Raw genomic sequence first — 17,680 nt, 5'->3', positions numbered from 1 at the left:
TCATCTCAAGTTCGCTTAACATAGCGCGGGCCTTCAAGGCCACCGTCAAATAACTTTACGAACTTTAGGAATTAGAGAGTATGAGAAAATTTTAACGATTTTTTAAAAGTTTTTTTTAAAAAAAAATTTAATTTTATTTTATAGGACTTTAGGATTTAGGATTTAGGATTTTAAGAATTTTTTTTTAAATGTATTTTACCATTTTAAAACGCTCCTTTATATAGAGACTTGCGTTCCGTAAGAGGACATGGCTACGCTTTGCGCCCCATGTACTTTTAATATTGGAGAACCCATACGTGTATACTGCAGATAATAGTAATAATAACAAAGAGAGCTTACTGCTCTGTGGACTACGGCTGGCTGAAAGAGATGATGATCCTCCGACATAGGTTTCCAAACAGGTTGCGTGAGGCCATCGGCAAGTTATGTAGGAGTTGGAATACAAGGGAAGTGGTGACCACAAGGCAAGAGCGGCATACCTCTGAGCCAATAATATTCAACATGGATTTACCACAGGGGAACGCGTTACGTGCCAGGCTGTTCACGGTTTGATTGAATCCGATAGCTTGGAAGAGAAGTGCTGCTGAAGGATACAAACTTTCGAAGCATGTTGACGCAAAGGTCACCAAGCTTTTCTATATTGACGATCTTAAACTTTTTGCAGCTTCAGAGATCAGACAAAACCGTGTTATGGAAACAACAAGAGGTTCTAAGTAGCCTATACTCATGCGCGGCCAGGTTATTTGTACTTTTGTTTCTTTTTCGTGTGAGTTCATTGACCTATACTTTTCATCTTTATTTGAAAGAGTCTGTTTTTTTCGATGGGTCCATAGACCAGTACTTTTCAAAACAATTTGAAGGAAGTTCTTTTTTTTTTCTCTGGGTCCATTGGGTTGTAAATTCCTCTCCTCTTTCTTCCAGTTTGCTGCAATTTCTGAAGTAGATTTATGCTTTCTTATTATTTGCTTTCTTTCTATATTTGATAATTCACATAAACATCTAAGAAATGCAACCTCATAGTTTGTTTCAAAACAATCAAATTTACTTTGAATAATAGAACAAAAGAGATCAATAACAGAATCTACATTTGAAAATACTTTTGTTACATTTTTTGGTTCAGAACCATTGTATACAAAAACGTGGTAACTCATCTTTTGCTTTGCATACCACAGGAAAACACAACTAATGCAGTAGCTAGAAATTCACATCAGCCTGTGCTGCTTTCCTTATTACCCAAAATGGCAGTTCTAAGCTGTTGTTTACTGGGTACCACATCACCAGACAAATTTCCCTGACATCTTGCTCTATGAATAACTTTTACATGGCCAGCGGCCTATGTCTAATTTCTTTAGAAAATCAGAAATAAAAACATATTTTGCTGGAGTAACATTTCAGATAAATTTCTCCTCCATTCTCAATGATACTATCAACTGTTTGAGAGGTGCAATAGTTACAATACTTTTTGAGGTGTAAAAACAAATATAATAAAATGACACAGCAGAACATTCCTTGCAAGAACAAAGATAAACACCATTTAAGTGCTCCTAGAGTCTAAAATTTTGTTTTCGAACATATAATGAATGAACAATGCTTCCACTGTTGGTTTACATTTTCATAATGTTAACACATTTTAATCTCATAAGTAACAGATGTTTGTGCACATATATTCTGAAAATGTTGTACCAACTTCATTAATGAATCTATTTCAATTGAAGTACATGTTGCAAATGGCTCCCATACCTAATAAATCTCTGTCATGAGAGTAAAAAAAAATTACACTTCCCGTTAGGCAGACAGTATATTGCTAATGTGTAAAGTTCAAGTGTTAACATACATGTATATGCATGATAATTATCTATGAGCAAAGAATCAAAGGCAGCTAACATTGACATAACGTAAGTCTGAAATTATAGCTAGTGCACTATTTAGCAAACCACTATAACTATCACTGTATGTCAACTGATAATTAATGTAGCTTAAGCGGCCCTGGCCAAACTATCGAACAAAGTTGGATTGAAGGCTCCAACTTTCTTCGATCCAACATTGTTCGACAGTTTGACCACTCATTTTGGAAGATGTTCGTTCAACATTTTTTGTTCGATCAAATGTTGGATAGTTTGCTTTTGATCAAACATTACGACCAACAATTCTGTTTGACGCAGCAATGTTGCAGTGTTTTGCCGCTCTTCCAACAAAGTTGTGTCCTAAATCGAGTCACGTTCGTAGTGCTAGCCAATAGGGACTTTAAGATCTATGACGGCCACGTCGACTTAAAGTCACCTCGAAATAGAACTTTGCAATATCGTAACTCTTTCGCGATTATTCCATAATTATCGTTCACGTCTTAGGATGTGAAATAAGTATCCCAAAATAAATTGGTACGAGCGGTTGTAGAGTAAAAATAGAGAATGAAAGATTAACATTTGTACGCTCGCGTTTTCGTCAAAACCTCAAATTTGGTGATTTCACGTCGTACTCAAATGCGTGCCGCACGTGCAGAACGATTATTTTTCCTCTTTTAACCAATGATATTGTTGCTTTGTGCAATTCTCGTTGACGATCGCGTCATATATCTTATAGTCCCTATTCACGAATCGCTATCTTATTTTCAAGCCAAGGCTTCTAGCATCATTTGCAACAGAGATTGCGAACAAGGACCAAGGGGACGTTGTGGTTGTTGATGAATAGCCAGAAACCTTGATCAGCGAATAGGAAACAAGGCCATGTCAGTTGGACACTTTTAGGCTACTTATATATTAATCATTTAGTTGGATCAACAATTCCTGGACCTGGGTTGTTTGTACGTCATTTGCGAGTCGAATTAACTCAGGAATGTAAAAGCGATACAAATAGATCTTTGTAAAGCCGCAGATGATTAATTTGTTACATTCCATAAATGGGAACCAAACTTTTCAATACTGGCAAATAAATGGCCTCTAAGACAGAAAACCAGAATTTCCCCTTGAAGCATCCTTCTGAAATTCCTTTGCCAGCAAATAAACAGAATGCATATCAACGACTAGTCTGTATTGTTGAAAAAATTCCCCCTTTTGACTTCGTCGCATGCCCATACTGACAATAACAGTAGTTCTAAGAACAGTCCAGATTGCTAAAAGTCGGATCAGTTTTTCTCAGGTATTCTCAGTTTCGCTCAAAGCTGCTGTAAGGTTCTCAAAGATCACTAGGAGCTGAGATGACCGGAATGTTGATGGAGATCAGTTTGAATGACCTTTATGTCGATCCCCGCTCTCGTGCAAAATGTTTATTTGTAAAACAAATTAGGACAAATATATATAATTTTGTCTTTAATGTCAACAACTTGCCTTTGGCTAAACAATCGAAAAAGATTTATTCCCCCCTCCTCGGGCCATGCACATCCAAGAGAAAATGATACTTTTCAAAAGTCCTTCGTCTCGTGTAGATTCGCGTCTGAAAAATCACGCTTCGCTCGCCAAAACATTTTCTCCCGGGATTCTCATGAGGTGGAATTGTGGCAAGTCTACTTAAGGGGTTTGAAACATGAGAGGGATAGTTGATTTATTCAAACACGCACTATTTATTTTGTCATGCAAAATGGACTGATATTCCAAGCATACGTACATTTTAAGACTCTAATACTTCTTTTCAAGTCTTTCTATTAAGTTTTTGTGACTCAACAATACATTTTTCAGCAGGTAATAATTGTTTTGAATAATCCCCTACCCCCGCCCCACATAAAGTTACAGTCATGTATGTAAATGTATGCAAGCATAAATTCCCATGCACTAATGTGACACGGAAACCAAGAAACGGTGGGCATTTTATACCTCATGCGCTAACTGTGCATGAGTAACAAGATCAGCTGTCGACGTAGGTCTCCAGCTTGTGCATGGAACCCTTTGAAATGTTCGGGTGTCCATGTAAGGAGAGGAGTGCAGGTACATGATGTGGCAGGAGAGAGGCCTGATGCGTTCGTTAGGATACCCACCCTGGAAGATGGAAAGCAGTATACGAGGAGCGGTTGGCTTTAGAGTGTGCGTCTAAAGAATATCTGCGTAGGATGTCAGTCATCTGGTCCAGCCCGTTATCCGACTACAACCGAGTACTTGCATCCAACCGGTTTGCTCTATCCGAGTTAGGGTATTTGATGTGGGCTCCAACACTGGCCATTGACGGAGCTAAGAAAAGCGGAAACGAAAGTGAGAAAGATTGTGGTCGAGAATTGTGGGAAACACCGGTGTGGTTTTACAACTCTCTGTACTTACCGCGATGCAAAGGAGGAAGAGGACTGAGATCGGTTGAAATGGAGTACCAGGCGACGAAAATGAAGGCAGCGGTGAACGTTACAAGAACGAAGACCTTGTTTTGGAGATGGTGCGAGAGTTTAAGGAGAGAGAGCTATAGATCTAGGACACAGCTTACTTGTTAAGGAAGCAGCGAAGCATAGTGAAGAGTTCGGATTACAAATGCAGCTAAAACACCCTAACCCGTCTTGCAGGACCAACACCGGAACCATAATAGAAGGAAGCAGATCAAGACAGAGTTGAGGTTAAGTGTGGAGGATAGACGCGAGAGTGAAGTTCAAAATCAGCAATGGCAGGGAAAGTTTACTAGTGTGAGGCAGATGGATGAGACACTGAGTAAGGAGGAATGTTATAGGTGGCTTAGTGGATGGAGATCTTGGCCAACACATACTATAGCTAGTATGTCTGAACTGTATGAGCAACTGTTACCGGCACGGCTCTCTACAGCCCAGAAGGCGCAAACAACCTCTTCCAGTGGTGTCATGTGTAGGTTATGCGCGTTGAAAGCAACAGAAAACGTTCCTAATATTTTATCCGGGTGCTCAGCATTGGCGCAGAATCAGTACCTATCCCGCCGTTATAGGGCTCTGAAGATCCTATTTTTTGAGATCACCCATGGGCTAGATCTTATAGACAGTGTACCACCTTGGCATTTAGCCCGTGTACGAGTCGGACGATGCCCAGGTATTCTGGGACATACCAGTGGGCAGATGGATGATACACTGAGTAAGGAGAAATGCTTTAGGTGGCTTAGTGGATGGAGATCTTGACCAACGCATAGAGTTGAGGGCGAACAGGATAGACGCAAGGATCATCGATAGGAAGAAGAGTTGAGGGCGAACAGGATAGACGCAAGGATGATAGATCGGAAGAAGACTTCAGGACGAACAGGATAGACGCACTGATCATCGATCGGAAGAAACGGCAAGTCATCGTGCTCGAGATGAGCTGTCCTTGGATTGAAAGAAGGCCTAAGAAGGAGGAGGAGAAGACACTGAAGTATAGTCCACTACGACGGGAGCTTAGCCCCTGGAATCGCTTCCAAACACATCAACTAGAGGCTCGGGGTACGAACTGTATTGTCTTTGACCAGCATGCATGGCCGCCGGGTGACAAAGGTTCATTTATCATAAGCCATCATACAACTATCACCTGCTGAAACCCTATGTTTCAAAGCGCACGCTCAAATTCTCAAGTCTAGCTCCACTCTGGCTTAAATGGATACAAGTAGCGTAGGGACGAGGATATGCAAATTATATGCTAATAGTACCGGCGTTAGCTCGATAATTTGATTACATATTTTTTTGAGCCCATCATTGACCAGATACTATCGGAGCACGTGTTGGATAGATAAGTCATGGTATATTCTTATTATTTAAAAAGAAGCTTTTCTTAGAGTCTGCTGGGCCACGTTATGGAACAACTTGCTCCAGCGTTTAAAAAATGTCGGCTCTGTTAAACAATTTAAGCGAACTATCAAGCTAACGGACACATCGGATTCCCACACGGCATTGTAAAGAGTTTTTAACATGCAGAACATGTAGAATCTTCATAAATAAAGTTACACATACATCTTATACACGCATTTAAATTTCTGCTGAAAAGCTTGGGTTTGCGCAAGTTCTCACTGGTAGGCTATGATCTTACTAGGAGCCAACTCGCACAACATCTTTGAAATTAAGTAAGGGGACAACTCCTTCGGTACCGTTAGTTCACTTTCGTTACCTAAAGTATCTTGTGAAGTTTGATTCAGTTAAATCAGGAGCATGACCGCCAGCTTACCTTGGTTACATCAGGTATGATGTCGAATATGTCATTTTCTTTTTTCGGTTAACGACGTTGTTTTGGTTCCGCACTTTTAAAATTCTTTGCATAGACTTTGATAATCATGAATATTCAACCAAACTTTCTTATGACAAACTTACCTCTTCCTAAACATTGCTTTAAAGCTTTTGCATAATTTCAAGAAAAGAATACTTCAGACACATCGTGATTCCATTTTATTTTATTAGCGATTCTTTGCAAGCGATTTCTGTGTTCTTCTTTCGCACATTCAGCCTGCTTCACATAAATTAATTTAACTTGTCTTCAGATTACGTTCAGAAGAAGAATGGCCGGTGCCTTTTGGGCAAAATACATCAACTTCTTATTAATTGGATTGTTGAAAAGCGCCATCGGGATAGTGTCCAGAAGCCTCCAACAAATCAACGTGGTTTTCTAAAATTGGTTGCCAACCATTCCTGTTTCAAGACTGGGCAGAAAGTCACGATTGACAGACTTCCTGCTTTGTTACCAGCCAGGGTGGGGTTGTTATTTTCAGTCCTCCCCTAAGGAATAGCGGCATTAGCGCAACATCAGCAACCAGTAAAAGCAAATGGGAAGTAAAATAAATACATCTTATTCGATGGTTTAACATATAATACGCGCGGATATTTTGCGAGTTGCGTAGTATTTTTCCGAGCCCCGCAGGGGCGAGGAAAAATACCAGCAATGAGCAAAATGTCCGCGAGTATTATATGTTAAACCATCGAATAAGATATTTATTATTCCACTACAAAAAGGTGTTACTTTGATTCAATTTTATCTGGTAAGAGTGTTTAAAAAAAAAATGCACCTGTCCTTCAGGGCGCTTGCGAACGATGTAAACAGCACAGAAAGCCAGTCAAATGTTCTTTATTTGATTGTATAAACGAAATGACGAGAGATAAGCGATGACAATCTAAATTCTCAGGCTTTGTATCGTGTTGAAAACAATTTCTTTCATTGAAAAACTGCCGTTCCGTCCGTATTTGCTCTGTTCTAAACCGGTCAAACCGGGACACTACAGTGTATTACCGTCTCATATTTTGCGCGTTCTCTTGACCAAATATGGTAAAATGGCGTAATAGTGGAATAATAAATAACAGTCTTTAACGGAACTTGTACTGTACGAATTTGATTTTGAGTTATACCCGTCCCTAAACGTTTACCAAAACTAGAACAATTCATCAGGTTTGGAGTCTGACATCTCAGTCTCACAAAGAGCTAATCATCAGAACAATAAACTCATGGAATTTCTTTCCTGTTATATGTGTATACAATAAGCTCAATAATGAACACATTTTGATTGTTTCTCGCCCATGACCTATTAGAGGACAGACGCATGGCTGATGTCATCAACAAAAACTTTTAATTCTTTCCTACACTGTACACCTGCATATAAAACAAATTCCATGTTGCAGTCCGACTTCAGTAGTAGATAATAGAAGGCATTAGAATGTGGTAAGAACATCGGTGACACACTAAGGTATAGCCTCGTGTGCCAGTTTTTTGTTGTTACCACATTTTGACTTGTATCACTGAACAGATACGCGGAAACAGGAATCTATTTGTTACGTTGCACTTTTCTAATACTCCTTTCGACCACATTGCAACAACGATATTTGTGTGCACTTTTGTGAGAATAGCCATAAAAGGAATACCATCTATTTCACATCTCTCCGCACTGTGATATTACAACTGGTAGAGTAGGTCGATTGTTTGGTCCAACAGGAACATTCTAAACAGGATAGGAAAAAAAAGTTTGTACTGAGTTGCTAAGTTTTCATCAGGGCAGACTGCAAGCATTGCAATTTGTGATTTCTTTTTCTCTTCACTTTATCGCATGACTGAAAAGTGGTCAAAATGCACAAACAAAGCAGACCTGCATACTGGCTAGTTTTATCACATTCAGAAACAAAAAGGTCAATAAAAAAGGTGAAGAATACACATTGTCCGGCTTGCACTTACGGTACAAGATGCCAAGGATGCATTGACGTTCTGTTGCCATGTTAAAAGCTACATTAATTTTTTATTCTCACCTCAATTTTTCTCATAACTAGTAGCCCATCAACAACTTTCCCTGAAACAAATAACAAAGCAAAACACACCTTAATAATACAGGACTAATCAGAGGGAGCACAGTATGAGCTCATGGCATGTCTTTGCACGGGTGAGTAGCCACTTATTAAAACGTGCAAGATCTTAACAGCCTCCTTGGCAAGCAGGATTAAAGCACATAGCAAGCAAGTTACATTGTAGCCATGTGAGAAGCAAAGTGACACGGAGGAAGCAGCAAAAGCCACAAGTAAAAAAAAAATAAATGGTTTTGAGCTAAGCCTCGATCTGGCTGTAAACAAGGATCAGGCCACTCTGAGGATAAGAATCACTGGATCTCAAAACAACTCTTCCCGCAGCTGCACAGCCAAAAAATCTGACTCTTCTGGATACTCTTGCTTGTGTTTCAATCCAGCTATCATACAGACTGCAGAAGCTTTAAAGTATACATATTAATGGCATACTTCAAATGACTCAGCTTTTGCAATCTGCGTAACTGGATTGATATGCAAGCGAAAGTTAAAGGAAAATGAGGTGTTCGCGGAAAAAAGAAATTGTCGCTTCGCTATTTTTTGAATAGGGTCAACCTATAAATCATGTTAAAGCTAGTAGATTGAATTAATTGAATAAAGTTTTAGTTGTTTTGATATTTAATATTGCCTTTTAGTTTTGAGGCCTCAAACTCAGAACCACCGAGTCTGCTGTAGAAGCTCCTACCCCTTCACTTTATTACGAAAATAACTGCACTTTGTTGTATCTTAGTCACAGATGAATGCACTCCGATACCATGTGAGGAATTTTTGATATGTTAAGAAATAAAGGAAATATCACGCACCAAAGTCAAAACTCTCATCTCATACTTAATTTGGGCAGGAAAAGTGCCATACAATCAATCTCAGAAGACAAACGAAGTAAATTCCTTACACCGTATTTGGGGTAGTACAATCATCTATCATAACTGAAAATTTGGAAGCGATATCTTAAAACCCATTGGGACAGGACGTCCGAGAAGTTGTAATTTTGGCGTTAAAATAAACCCTTGGAAATTGAGCTTGAAGTTTCGTGTGCAGTTCACGGTCTGCTGAACAACTCCGGCCCCTACTTGAACGCCAATAATGCTGAGCCAATCAACGTTCGGGCACGTGCAAACTTAGCAGATGGTGCGCGAAGGCTGTTGTCATTTGACACCATATCCTTTCACGTGTGATTGACATAATACGTCAATCATTTTTCGCGCACAGATTTTGGCGGGAAACAAAGAAAAGTGATATTAGCGGTTTTAAAATTAATTTTTCAGAATCGTTTTTTTCGGGAGATTAACCCAATAGCTCACAGCCCACCGATTCAAGATTTGCAAAAACAAAAAATTTGAGCGAGACGTCCAAATTTACCTATACCGAGACCTTAATCCAGAAGAGTCTTATTTTTTGGCATTTACACGGCACAAAATTGCCTTCAGAATCTAAGGAATTTTCAAACTACGCTTATCTACCAAAAGACAAAAAAGAATCAAGTGGAACTTTTAACTGACGAAAAATCTACAAACTGACAAGTTTAATCACTTACCAAACACTACATGTTTTCCATCTAAAAAGTCACATTTTGCACATGTTACGAAAAACTAAAAAAATCAAGAAAACGGTGGTGATATTACCTAACTCCGCTAAAACGTGATAGAGAATAACTGTCTACACTGATGACACTGAATTGGGTGTCAATATACATGTGATAATTGAAAGGGTAAAAATCTTGTAAGTAAATTGTCACAGGGGAACGAAAAAACACTTTTTAAGTTTAAAGAAACAGGAAAAACAAAAAACAAAGGAAGAACAAACAGACATCATGAATGGCAAAGGATGAGAGCGTAATGGTTGATAAAAAGAACCCTCACAGTATAACTCATAAATTCAAGAATGAAAGTATAACGTCAACGATATGATGAGCGGTATACATGGATTGCATGAAAGCCACGAATTAATTTGAACTGTGGAGAGAATCACGTTAAGATGCAGATGCTGTGATCATTGCAATTATAAATGTTACTCATTAAGCAGTAATAAAAGGAAAGTCTGAATTTTTCAGGCTTCCCTTTCGATGATCTACTTAATCTTGATACTGCAAAAAGAGATGTTTACATGTAATCAACATATGTGACAATTTTCGGAACATTAATGTGCAGTTTGTGAGAATCAAGGAATTATGAAAAGAGCAAACTAACGGAAAAAAATCGGAAATACACCTGTACAGGTCAAGATTCCTTGATCTTGGCCAAGTTGACTATTCCTGTTCATTATAAAGTTATTGTCATCATGATAATTATTAACATGATTATAAAAACAGGACACTAACTTACTTGGCATCCATTGGAGTTTGGGCCACTATTTGCCTGTAGGAAGTTCAAAACAATCGTTATGATTAACGTTACACTTTCCTTGAGAGATCGAATGTCTAAGATACAGTACACGTACATGTCCAATTGTTCACTTTTACTTTCTGAAATACATGTGTGAGGGTGGTAACTTACCGGTACTTTTGAGCGGTACTGTAGTTGAGCATTACAATATAGAACGTAACTTCAACAACTCTTGTTGAGGAAATACAAAAAACTAATGTCATAAAGAGTCTCCTAAACTCTACTCCTAGAAAAAAAATATACATTAAGGATAATAATACACAAGTTATGATATACAGTAAAAACAAAAACAAAAACAAAAACAGAGAGAGCATTATTTTCTAACCATAGAAAGAAGACCAGATGTATCATGCTTCATTTTAAAGTTTTCATCAGCAAAAGCAACGTCTCCATAGATACTGGCGACACCTGTACCATCACCCTGAGAAAGGAAAATAATATATAGAGTAAAAAATAATATAAAAATTAATTTATAACAACTTTCCCATTTTATGATTATCATAACAAAATCAATCAAAAGCGACAACTGAATCTGTTTCACAGCAGTTACGATCTGATGCTCACTACCAAAAATTAATGCCTTAAACATTTTCAAGCCCAAAAGTAATTTTTATATTAGTTCTTTGTAAAACTATCATTTGATTCTCTTTAAATGCTCATGCAGCACTACCCTACGAGCAAAGTCTCCTTCAACCTTCCTAGATACATGCCGGCAGAGGCATAACAAGAAGAGGTGTCGTAGAAAAGCCCATATGTGTGTCCGATTGAGTTCGGTCGCCAATGTAAGTCGGAGAGAGGAAGGAAGACTCTGTCAGCCTTTTTGGCATTCTTTGATTTGCCATTCATCCAAATAAAATTAATGGATGAGTCTGTCCAGTTTCGACCTGTCAACCCTTTTTATTTTAATTTTTGTGCATGATCAATCGTCACGCGTCATCAAATCACAACTTTCCTTGGATCAATTTTTCCTTACGAAAACTGAATAAGGCTCAAAGAGTGTGGCTCTTGTCAGAATTTTAAATAATTTGAATTATTTAACAGAAGAAAGTGCAATGCACGAATGACTTGTTTTAAGGGCTGTGCAACCCCTAGTAGCAATTAAAACTATTAAAAAGCCTTCAGGCTGCATGGAAACTCTAACCTATTCTCTCCAAAGTGGTACCCTCAGATTTTAAATTGCTCTGGCTAACAATTTGCCAGACCAGTACTTTACTCAAAACTATAGGACTTCTATAGAACCTTATAGATACAATTAAATTTATACTCTCGTAAATAGCTTTTTATAAGACTTTTTAGTACTGTCTTTCACCACGAATATTACATGTATTCTCCAATCATGATACATGGCTGTACATCACAGATGATGACTGTGCTTTGCGAATAAAATACTCACATTGACAAAATCACCTCCTTGAATCATAAAATCTTTGATAACTCTGGAAAATATAGATAAGATATAGATTTAGCCAAGCCTAAAAGCAGAGCTCCTGTTTCTAACCCCAGGAAGCAATGCCAATAGTGTATATGGAAATAATAATGCTAATTCTGCATAAAGTACAAAATTAATCATCATTAGTGTATTTATAAGCTTACAGTTTACAGTCACTGTGATCAAATACCTCTGAGCTGACAGCAGTAAACAAACAAGTCTTGCAAACTATAACCAACAATTTTAATCAACAACTAAAACTGATTCAGAAATTACACGCACAGTAATCTCTTTCACAATTCCCTTTGACTGATAATCTTTCACCCTCTCTTGTCACATATGACAATATGAGTAGAATTTCTCCATTTAATTTTTTTTCGATGTCAGAAAATGGAAAAGTTGTCTCTCCCCTGCTAAGTACTGTCTTTGTGCATAGAGTCGGAAAACGGCCATAAATTCTCTCCAGCGGAGTAAGAGGGTATTGATTTTTTTACGGCCGTTTTCCTTCGGCGGATCCGATCGACTGCTTCGTGAGAGTACCCAACCTTGGGAAGTATATATAGAGGGAGCAAACCGGTTCCTCTAAAACTAACAGGAATGGCCATAAATTGGCTCAAAGACCACACAGGAGGGACTTATTTTCCCCATACAAATCCTTATAAATATGCTAATCGTTCGAGTCATGTAACAATGCAAAGGTCATCATAACTATAAAGAGGTGCTCATACATGTATATCGAGCCTGGGCTACCTATGGTTTACTCGCGATAAAGGTAACTTAAAGATGCTATCCACGCAAACTGTAGGAGAATAAAGAACTACGTTTTGAAGAGGTGAAAAGCAAGGATAAAGGACCTATGTTTGCCTTGCTATGGAAAACCCGGACTTAAAATGTTCTGTGCTTCGCTTTATTTCAAATAACCGTAAAGAACACCACCATGAAACTAAAGACAAAAGTCGAGAACAACAATGGCTTTAGAGCTCTTTCTAGTGCTGTTTTTATCTTGCTGTTTAATAATTATGACTTTCCTTGCATGCAAAGTAACATTTAAAATCATGTTCTTACGTAAGTATATTTCAGTATATTAAATAAGTTGGAGACCAAAATTTATGATCTGGCGACCAAATTTTTCCCATTAGTCGCTAGCTGGATCCTGAGCAAGAAAAATTAATTTCCAGCCCTGCTATGCTTAACCAGCCAGCATCTTGTTTACATGTAAATGTTTATGTTAACAGCAAGTATTATTTCTCCCTACAAAAAAAAATGCATGTAAGCCCCCTCGATGAGTCTAATGTATGTAATTCTTAAGGCAAACTTTGTGTTCAAATAATTTTATTGTTTAAATAAAAATAAAAATAAAAAAGTAGCAAGTAGTCTTGAAAGATAACTACAAGCAAGCAGAAAATAGTTCGTAAAATTTAAAGAAGCTGCTTCAAGAACCAGTCAAAGCCAGGTCCTATCAAGAGACAATCAATAAGTACCTCGTGGACAGCGTTGAAGAGGAAGTACCTCGCGATAAAATTACAACCACCAGATGGGTGCCCTGTGCTCTATATTCCACATCACACAGTCATAAGGGAAGACAGTCCAGCAGACAACTAAGACGAGGGTTGTGTTTGATGAATCTGCGAGGAATAGTACTGTGATGTGTCTCTTAATAGCTGCTTACAGCTAGCCAGGCCCTGCGTTGCAGCCAGATTTGGTTGGTATACTCCTACGCTTCCAAAAAATAATGTGGGTATCATTGCTGATATAAAGAAGATGAAGCATCACGAAATCTTGAGGAACACTTATGTAAACTTGATGACTTTGCTTCAGGGAGAGATCGAGTGTATGAAACATTGAAATTACAGTAAAGTATGGCTGAGCTTATGCGGCAAGTAGCTTTCAAATTGACGAGAATGGTCTAGCAATTCACCTGAACTTATGCAGGCGATACCTGAAAAGGAGCATCAGTCACGATCTGATTGAGCTAGAGAGTGATCTACCAGAAGTCTGTCCAATTACGTCAAAGCTTTGGGTTTAAAGTGGAATACGAGAGCAGACAGTTTTGTCTTCATAGTTTATGTGAACTGTAGTAAGTCGAGATCAGACAGCTGGGGAGTGCATACCAGTAATTTATCGCCCAATTACCGAACAAAGCTATTTGGACAGTGAATGGCACCTCTTCCCGAAGACAGAATCTAGCCTCTGCCATCGTTCGCCAATGTACATGAAGGTCTGGATTTTGCTGGTCCTTTGTATTTAACTGTAAAAGACAGTGGTGACAAAGTCTACATCTGTTTATTTACACGTACTTGTGCATTAACCCGTGCGGTACATGTAGAGTTGGTGTGCAACATGACTGTGGACTGATTTCTCCTTGCTTAGCGACGCATGATTGCATTAATTTTTTACAAGAAGAGGGATGTGTAGCATTACATGTATTTGGTCTGATAATGCAAAAACATTCAAAGCTGCTACCAAAGAGCTACAGCAATGTTGGAGAATACTAGCTTCTGACCAAACTCAAGTTGCATTCATTCATTTGTGTGAAAGGAAGATTCAGTGGAAGTTCATCAAGGAAAGAGACCCCATGGTTGGGTGGATTTTATAAACGCCTTGAAAAGAGTGTTAGCTGACACAGCTGAACAGTCATCCCCTTACTTACATTGGTGCAGACCTTGATAACTATGTACAGCGTGATTACCCCTGCACAAATTCTGATTGACAGAAATCTAAGCATCTATGACTTTTTAAATTAATTTAAGACACTCGTGTTTCGGAAAGACATCTAGAGCCATGCAACACTAAACGTTTTTAGTATCACCAGAGACTTAATTGTCAATGGATTTTGGAGGCGCTGGCATGGTGAGTAACTGATTCTCTGACACCCCTGAAGAAATGGTATCAACATCAACATTATTGTAGAATGGATGGTTTGATTTTAAATAAAACGTCCACAAAACATGACCACCTATTTTCACGAGTGAAACGAGACTTTCCCTTTTTTCTATTTACTACCCTCTGTTACATTAATTCGTAAACAAAATCAATTTAACTGGTCAATATAAAATGTGCAGACAGTGACAAACCTGTGGAAAGATGCTCCCTTATATCCTTGAGGAATCCCATCCTTTCTGTATGGTAAATAGAGATTAATTAAAGCCAGTTGTAAACAGTAAAGAACATGGAAATGCCATTAGTAAATGCTAGTACAAATGTGTACAATGCACTTTGAATTATAATTATTATTAAATTTCTGACTGATTTGGCATCTATAGTTTGAGGCCTTTCTCAAGTAGCCACTTTAAAAAAAAATCAAAATGAACTTTAAATTTAGCAAAAATGTACCCTGTAACCTTTTTTTTCTAGTTTAAAAGCTGTATCAAAGGTGAACATACTGTAGAAGGATGTACATGGTACTATGTAAATAAATAACGTAACATATATTCCACATGAACTATAGGTTGACTTTTGGCCTGACTTGCTTTTTGCTCATAAGAGCCACTCCCACTTTTTTCCTTCTCTTTCCCCCCTTACTACATAGAAAAAGGCAAAATACAGTTAGGGCCCAAAAAACATTCAAAAATACTTGAAATATAAGCTTAAAATACATAATGCTCTGGTATCAAACTGTACAGTGTATGTTTAATATTCAGGAGGTGTTCAGAAGTCCTTGATGTACATGTATGTAAATCAACCACGAAAGGCACAGAAAAACGCCAAATAAAAAAAGAAAAACGACTTTTAAGTGCTGCTATAACTTTTTATTTTTCTTTGGATTTCAAAACTATGTTAACTAAACAGTACTTAGTGACCCATTTTAAGCCTTGATTTCAAGCCTTGATACCCCGATATGGTGTCATAATTATGTGGGTTGAGTTTGTTGGTTCTCTACTCTGCACTGAGACGTTTTTCTCCAGGTACATGTACTGGTACTCCAGTTTTCTTCTCTCCTCAAAAACCAACATTTGATTTGATTTGGGTTAATTGTTGATTTCAGTTTGCATATATACAGTACCCCAATTAGTTTTCCAGCACTAGAACAACTCGACCCTTAAATAAAGTTCCTTTCCTTTCCTTTCCTTTCACTCGTCCATGGTAAAGTCTGCTACGAGCCTAGAAGGCCCATCAGGCCAGCGCTTATCTCCGGTTTCTGTAGCATGAAGCGACTAGGAGTATTTCTACTCCCCCGGATAGGATGCCAGTCCATCGTAGGGTTACCCCAGCATTAGATTCCCGGTACCCAATTTTATACACCTGGGTGGAAAGAGGCATGGTAAGAGTAAGTGTCTTGCCCAAGAACACAACACAATGTCCCCGGCCAGGACCCTAACCTGGACCACTCGATCCGGAGTCGAGGGCACTAACCATGAGGCCACCGCGCCTCCCATGAGGGCCACTAAAAGATCTTTACTCCGACCATGTATGTCTACAGCCTGAGACTATTAATAACACTCTTACTTAAAGCAATGGGGAACCCCTTATATGCAAAACCTAAAATGAAAAAGAATGACTTCAAGTTGTCATTATTGCTAAAATACAGTTGCTGTGAAACCTCTCACCTGTATTCACCAGTGCACAGTTGTCTATAACAGAAAGACAATGCTATTATTCAGTTTTATACTGTCTTTATTTTAATTTTTACAAGACTACCACATTAGACATTCCAGCATTTAAGAAATAATGCCATTTACTTGTCCCACAGTCCACTCCTGGCCAATAGTCCCTTCAATGGTGAACCGATCTGTAATTTTAATAAGTGACTTAATAGCACTTTATAGCATCTAAATCAATCCTACTCTAGTTAGATTGTTTCCTGTAGATTACTTGAAAAGTGCGTAGTGCAACATTGCTGGGGATACATATTGTAAGCTGAAAAATTACCTGTAAGCATGAAAGAACTACTGTAACTTGCAGTAAGGTGGACAGGTATATTTACAATTGAGACCAGGACAAACTCAGACCGGTATGAAATCTTTGCAGTTGTTTACATGAAATCTGCACGAAATGCTTGGTTCCTGGTTTCGAGATGAAATGAATATATCTTTTGTGTAGTAAATATTTGGCTGACCCAAAAGCATACAAGCTTTGTTATCATTTACATGAGAAAAGTACGAACTCAGACCGGTGCAAGAATTTCTTGTCTCAGTCCAGCAACTGAAACGAAGTCAGACAGGCCTGAGTTCATGTCATGCTAGTCTTATTTACATGCATAAAAAGAAATGTACATGTCAGTGATTCATTTTGCCCTGCGTTTTGCGTAATTTACGCATTACATTCATTAAATACCCATTGGTTTCCGTCGAGCGCATCCCGATTACGCATACCGTAATTAAAAAGGTATTTATTGATTAAAATTCAGATGTCTGTGGTTTAAAAAACATCAATTATATGATTGAAAAAATAAAACTACAACTTGTCTTGGTTACAATTTTGACCCATTGCATTTGAGTTGTGACCCATTGATTTCTGTCTGAGGGGTACACTGTACCCATTAACACAATTTTCAAAATGAATCACTGAGTGTATGATGGCTGATATGAAGTCTTGCCAGTGTGAGTTCCTCCTGGTCTCATGTACAATCATGTAAATATTCCCAAGTAGATTCCCGGATTCAATGACATAATGTGTGTTGACTTTAAATTGTTACTCTACTCTGCTCCAAGAGGTTTTTCTCCGGGTACTCTGGTTTTCCCCTCTCCTCAAAAACCAACA

The 17,680-nt window shown here is 38.3% G+C and overlaps 1 protein-coding gene across 1 annotated transcript in view; it reads right to left on the bottom strand.

The window, feature by feature from the left end:
• Nucleotides 1-7,430: 7,430 nt before the first annotated feature.
• Nucleotides 7,431-17,680, bottom strand: part of LOC138052279 (peptidyl-prolyl cis-trans isomerase H-like) — a 13,194-nt gene continuing 2,944 nt past the window's right edge. The window contains exons 3-10 of the mRNA XM_068898684.1: nucleotides 16,528-16,551; nucleotides 15,055-15,099; nucleotides 11,945-11,987; nucleotides 10,877-10,972; nucleotides 10,492-10,524; nucleotides 9,705-9,759; nucleotides 8,123-8,163; nucleotides 7,431-7,821 (exon numbers count right to left, since the gene is read on the bottom strand). Coding sequence (XP_068754785.1) covers nucleotides 7,753-7,821; nucleotides 8,123-8,163; nucleotides 9,705-9,759; nucleotides 10,492-10,524; nucleotides 10,877-10,972; nucleotides 11,945-11,987; nucleotides 15,055-15,099; nucleotides 16,528-16,551 — 406 coding nt within the window. The 3' untranslated portion in view covers nucleotides 7,431-7,752. The remainder of the gene's footprint in view (nucleotides 7,822-8,122; nucleotides 8,164-9,704; nucleotides 9,760-10,491; nucleotides 10,525-10,876; nucleotides 10,973-11,944; nucleotides 11,988-15,054; nucleotides 15,100-16,527; nucleotides 16,552-17,680) is intronic.

The sequence above is a fragment of the Montipora capricornis genome, chromosome 6 (assembly GCF_036669925.1).
Source record: "Montipora capricornis isolate CH-2021 chromosome 6, ASM3666992v2, whole genome shotgun sequence".
Classification (NCBI taxonomy): Eukaryota; Metazoa; Cnidaria; class Anthozoa; order Scleractinia; family Acroporidae; genus Montipora; species Montipora capricornis.
This window is presented reverse-complemented; position numbering and strand designations above follow the sequence as displayed.